Genomic DNA, 5,077 nt, shown 5'->3' with positions numbered 1-5,077 from the left:
CGAAGAAATTTTAAAGCGCCTTTAGAGACAGGTTCTAAGAGCAAAATCTGAAAATCTACGAAGATTTTGTTGCCCTACAAGTGCATCTAGCGCTCCACAGGCATTAAACCGTGCTTGCCTTCCTGAGACTTACAGTTCCATTTTAACAACAGATTCCTCGTTGCACGAGGAAATTAAGACCATACCGAATGATCTTCGTCCGATGGTAGTTCCGGGCATTTTCAGGGATAAGTATGGCCATTTAGACCAGGTAGCCAGTATATACTGATGGATCATCCTCTAAGGAGGGCACCGGATTCGGCGTTTTTAGTGAGTCCGCCGAAGCATTTTTCAAATTGCGGGAGCCGTGTAGTGTCTACACCGCAGAACTAGCCGCAATCTTGTACGCACTATTGATGATAGCAGCGAGACCTGCGGATCAGTACTTCATCTTACAGATAGCCTTAGCGCTATCGAAGCACTAAGATCCCCGAAGGACTGTTAAGAGTCAGGATTGCCTTACCATCAAAATCATAGAACTGCTTGGCTCAATGTTCGACAACGCGTTCAGGATTTCGCTAATTTGGGTGGCTTCTCATTGTGGAATTCCCGGCAACGAGAAGACAGACTCCAAACAGGCGTCCAACAAGGCGCATTTTACGACCGTCCGATCTCGGCCCGAGAGTTTCTTCGTCTATCACAGCAACTTTTCCTGTCTCGCTGGCAGAGCATGTGGGAGGCGGACGAACTCGGGCGATTCCTTTCTCGATCTCTCCGCAAGTGTCCCTGCGGCCTTGGTCGGTGGGCTCTCTGTTGACGGGCATTCATACACATGATGTCTCGATTATGTCGAATCATTTCGCGTTTGAATGCTCATCTGCAGCGTATAACTCTGGCTCAGACGAAGGTGTGTGGCCTGCGGTGACGGATTTCACGATGTGGATCACCTTCTGTGCGTCCTGCGTGCAGTTTGAACTGCAAGACCCCTCCTGTTAAGCCGCAGTCGAGAGCATCAGCAGACGACGGGTATAGAAATAAGAGAAGTGTTGGCGATAGGGACCTCGCCTACATGAGCTTATCTACCGATTCGCCAGAGGACAACGGTCTCATCCTTTGATTCCGCATCCCCATTATCCTTTCAATCCACATCCGCCACTCCTTTGTTATTGTTGTGTTGTCGTTGTGGTAAGTGTTTTATGTAGTGCAATGTGTGATCCGTTGACGGAGCAATTGCATTCGAGGCAATTTTCTTACTGCCGTTAAAGCAGGCAGGCTTGTGTTTTTTTTTTTTTGTTTTTGTCTGTAGTAGGTGCTCCAAGTCAGTCCAGCTTTGGTACGGCGGGGTCGCCTGGGTTGGCGTTAGGCTCGGGAGTGGTCGTCAGGTACACCCTCGTAACAGTGGAGTCACTCCAGCTGTTGCGAGATGGAATCCGCCGATCGCTTTTGAGTTCCGATGTTGACTTGGTCGATCACGGGCTGTGCCATTGCATGGCTACTTGAAGAACATTGAACGCAGAAAAATTCATGTTTGTACTGTCCAATAACTGTGCTTGTTTGTTTCAGTCCAGACCGACATCAACACTACAATAGTCAACCGGAGCGAACCAACCCCCATCGAAGCCATAGCCACAGCAATAAACCGGACCAAAAAACCTACAACACACACACACACCCACACAATAGAACGGACAGCAACCACCCATCTTCCTGCACAACCGAGCATGCCCGGATATGGCAAATAACTAGGAGGAAATGCCTAGTTAATTTTGTTAATTGTTTTTTTTCGTGAATGTAATTCACAGTCACCACATTCAGTGGTGACGATACGGCATCAGTCCGTAATACTTCATAAATAAATAAATAAATATATAAATATTTATTAATTTATTATTTATTTATTTTTTTTAAGGCTAAAGTCTGAATTGGTGCCCCCACTCACAGACACTCATTTTTGCAACTGAGTTACCTAAAAGGGTATATTTTCAGACTTTTTAGTGTAAGTATTTATTTATTTAATATTTTTACTTTTTTTTTGAATTGTTATAAATAATTAATAAAAACGATTTCTTACATTTTAGCATAACTATTACCTAAATTTGAGGTAACTCAATTGCAAAAATGAGTGTCCGTGAGTGGGGGGGGGGGGGGGCATCGATTCAGACTTTAGCCATTTAAAGTAACTCAGTAGCGAAAAGTGAGTGCCGTGAGTGAGGGGGGTGGGCATCTATTCAAACTTTAGCCCTTTTTACTATATTTATTTATTTATTTATTATTTATAATTCTCATAAGCTATAATTACTATAATTTTTAACACTTTTGCTTTACTATTACCTAAATTTAAGGTATCCAGTTAAAAAGTGAGTGCCGTGAGTGGGGGGGGGGGCATCTATTCAGACTTAAGCCCACAAATCGAAGGGGAAGCCAGAACGCTACGTGGCTGGCACACGAAATCAGCCTGTAAGATACACGCGTACTGGTCATGAAAGTCTTAGCTTGCCGTATTCATTTACAAGTTCCATTACCGTTCTTTTCCTGCATAGCACGATAGCCAATGTGATATTCTGTCTCCTCGAGTAAACACCAAACGCTCTCTTCATTTGGTTACAACATATTCTATTTTATTTCCGATCCAACAATGACACGTGGTCGCTCATCATCATCGTTTCACTCAAGTTCTAGGGTCTCAGCCCCTAGGACCATGATACCTATAACAGTGCAAACAATACACGCCAGCTATGTTTAATACAATCGAATGAATCAAAATTTGCAGTATGATATTTTTATAATCAACATTCTTTAAATCATGAAGTATTCAACTGTAGCAATAATTCCACTTAGTTTTTAAATGCTTTTTTTTTTGCGCGCAGGACTAATTCCACTTTCGAATTCAGAAGTGTTGAGCATACGCGATCGTTTTATAGAATCTACAAAATTTCTGGAACCGATTCCAATTGACCGTTCAAAAGATCGTCCATGTTTCAGGGATCTAAATCATCTTTGTTCCTAAAAATATACAATACTTATATTATTTATTACCAATAGCTAAACGATGCTCGAACATACCTGCCAGACAATTTTTTTTTATCTTGTAAGAGGTTGAGTTGCTTGCTGTTATGTTGTTCTTTTCGTTTAAAAACAGGATTACTTTGCCTCCGTGTTTCTGGTCTGTATAACCTTGCAATAAATGTTTTGGAGCGTCGCGAAGACCCAAACTTTTTGCATAATGACCCATGTGAACAGCTTTTATATAAAAATATATGTCTTAGCTCTTTGGGAAAGTTTGAGTATATCTTACCCAAGAAGTGAAGGCTGTTAATGAAAGAAAAAAATTATTTACACAGGTTTATCACATCACATGTCGTTATAAAAATGTTCCAAAGGCTATACAGCTCAACCACACATTGAGTTGAAAAAAGTGTACAATTGAGTGTACCACTATAAACTGTACTCTACTGCTGTACCATGAATGAATGAATCTTAAATATTATGCATACGTACCTTTTTTAGCACCGTCAAACAGCTCATTTTCTTCATTTATAAGTTGCTCGTAACGATGTTGAAACTCAACTGCTCGATACTCTTTTAATTCGGAATTGCATTTTGTATCACTATTGATAAATCGGCCAAAATTTCGAATAACACCTGTAGCTGATTGTTCTTTAATTCTGAAATATAAAAAAAATTCGTTGAAATATAAGAAGACAATTAACGATTTCTGATAACATGAAGCGTCACCTGATATGTTTGTTTGAGAGATACTTTATGAAATCCATTTCAGATGGCTCAATGAAGAGTACCGCTTTGCCTGATTCGCCTGCTCGCGCTGTTCGTCCTACACGATGTACATAATCAGCTAGTATTTGTGGAGCATGATACTGTACAACTAAATCAACTAAAGGAATGTCGATGCCTCGCGCAGCTACATCGGTACAAATGAGAACCGCTGCAGTTGTCTCCCGGAATGCATGAAACACTGAGCATCGTTCAATTTGTGTCATACGACCGTGAAGTTTGTAGAATTTTAAACCAGGCAACAAAGCATTTTTTCTGACTCATTTTTGTTGTCAACTCCAATGCAAAGATCCTTCTCAACATTACTAGATTCATTTAAGCAGTTTGTACCAAATTTCTGCAAAGTGAGCACCTCGATCATAACATCGTAATGAAAATCAACTAGATCTTGCGTTGCCATAAAAACAAGTAGTTTGAAGGCTTCTTTCGTTGCTCAGTCACAATTAATGCGCTTAATGCTACAAAACGCAATTTAGGTGGAACTATTAGATATCGTTGTTTCACTGTATCAGGCATAGAAACATATTCTGTAATGTTAAGAAGTTGATCTACGCAATATGGCATATCATTGCTAGAAGAAGTCTGAGAAAGAGAGACCTCACTTGTTTCAATAAATACGGGATCGTTAATGTTAATCCGGCTAGCTCCTTCACCGAAGCGGTTAATGTAGCAGACAGAAGAACAGTTTGTATCTTATTGAATTGAATGCCTTGTTGTCCATTATGAATCGCGTCGATTATTTGCTTCACATTTTTCTCGTATCCTAATTCTAGCAAACGATCAGCTTCATCTAATACCAAGCACCGAATATCAGTGAATTTAAGGGATTCTGTATTACGAATATGGTCACAGAGGCGTCCAGGCGTTGCGATGAGTATATTCAAACCAGCACGAAGCCTGGCTTTCTCAGTTTTACGCTTCTCCTCCAGTTAAGTATCCAGCTACGATCCATTTAAATGGCTTTAAAAATTTTTGTATTAACTCGTAGGTTTGTATAGCAAGCTCGCGTGTTGGAACAATCACTACAGCCTTAATACCTTCGGATCGGCTTATCTGAGGTCTTATCACGTGCAGGTTTTCTACTAGAGGCACAGCATAAGCGAATGTCTTCCCAGAACCAGTTTGGGCACGAATAAGTGCATCATTTCCTTAAGTAACAAAGGTATTGCTTTGCTTTGCACCATAGTAAGCTGTTTAAAGTGCAGTAAATCAGCTATATTTTTCTTCGAATGTGAGTGAATATCGAGCGATTCAATTGAATGATTACTGAACAACTTTCTTCGACTGGACGAAATTGTGAATTTTG

The 5,077-nt window shown here is 40.5% G+C and overlaps 1 protein-coding gene and 1 pseudogene across 1 annotated transcript; both read right to left on the bottom strand.

Annotated features, from left to right (window-relative positions):
- Window positions 1-2,988: 2,988 nt before the first annotated feature.
- On the bottom strand, window positions 2,989-4,045 carry LOC118516402 (probable ATP-dependent RNA helicase CG8611). Its single transcript, XM_036062264.1, has 4 exons — window positions 3,715-4,045; window positions 3,478-3,644; window positions 3,275-3,288; window positions 2,989-3,191 (listed from the first exon to the last, which is right to left on the bottom strand). Exons 1-4 carry the CDS (start codon window positions 3,975-3,977, stop codon window positions 3,012-3,014), a joined length of 624 nt encoding a protein of 207 aa, XP_035918157.1. The 5' UTR covers window positions 3,978-4,045; the 3' UTR covers window positions 2,989-3,011.
- On the bottom strand, window positions 3,985-5,045 carry LOC118516400 (annotated as a pseudogene).
- Between the last annotated feature and the right edge of the window lie 32 nt (window positions 5,046-5,077).

The sequence above is a fragment of the Anopheles stephensi genome, unplaced genomic scaffold (genome assembly GCF_013141755.1).
Source record: "Anopheles stephensi strain Indian unplaced genomic scaffold, UCI_ANSTEP_V1.0 ucontig288, whole genome shotgun sequence".
NCBI classification, from domain to species: Eukaryota; Metazoa; Arthropoda; class Insecta; order Diptera; family Culicidae; genus Anopheles; species Anopheles stephensi.
Note: the sequence above shows the minus strand (reverse complement) of the source record. Positions and strands in the feature narration are given on the sequence as shown.

Coding starts and splice junctions, on each gene's coding strand:
- LOC118516402 (XM_036062264.1), bottom strand. CDS start 3,977: ATGACACAAATTGAACGATGCTCAGTGTTTCATGCATTCCGGGAGACA. Junction 3,645..3,714: donor CTCTCAAACAAACATATCAG/GTGACGCTTCAT, acceptor TTTATATTTCAG/AATTAAAGAACAATCAGCTA.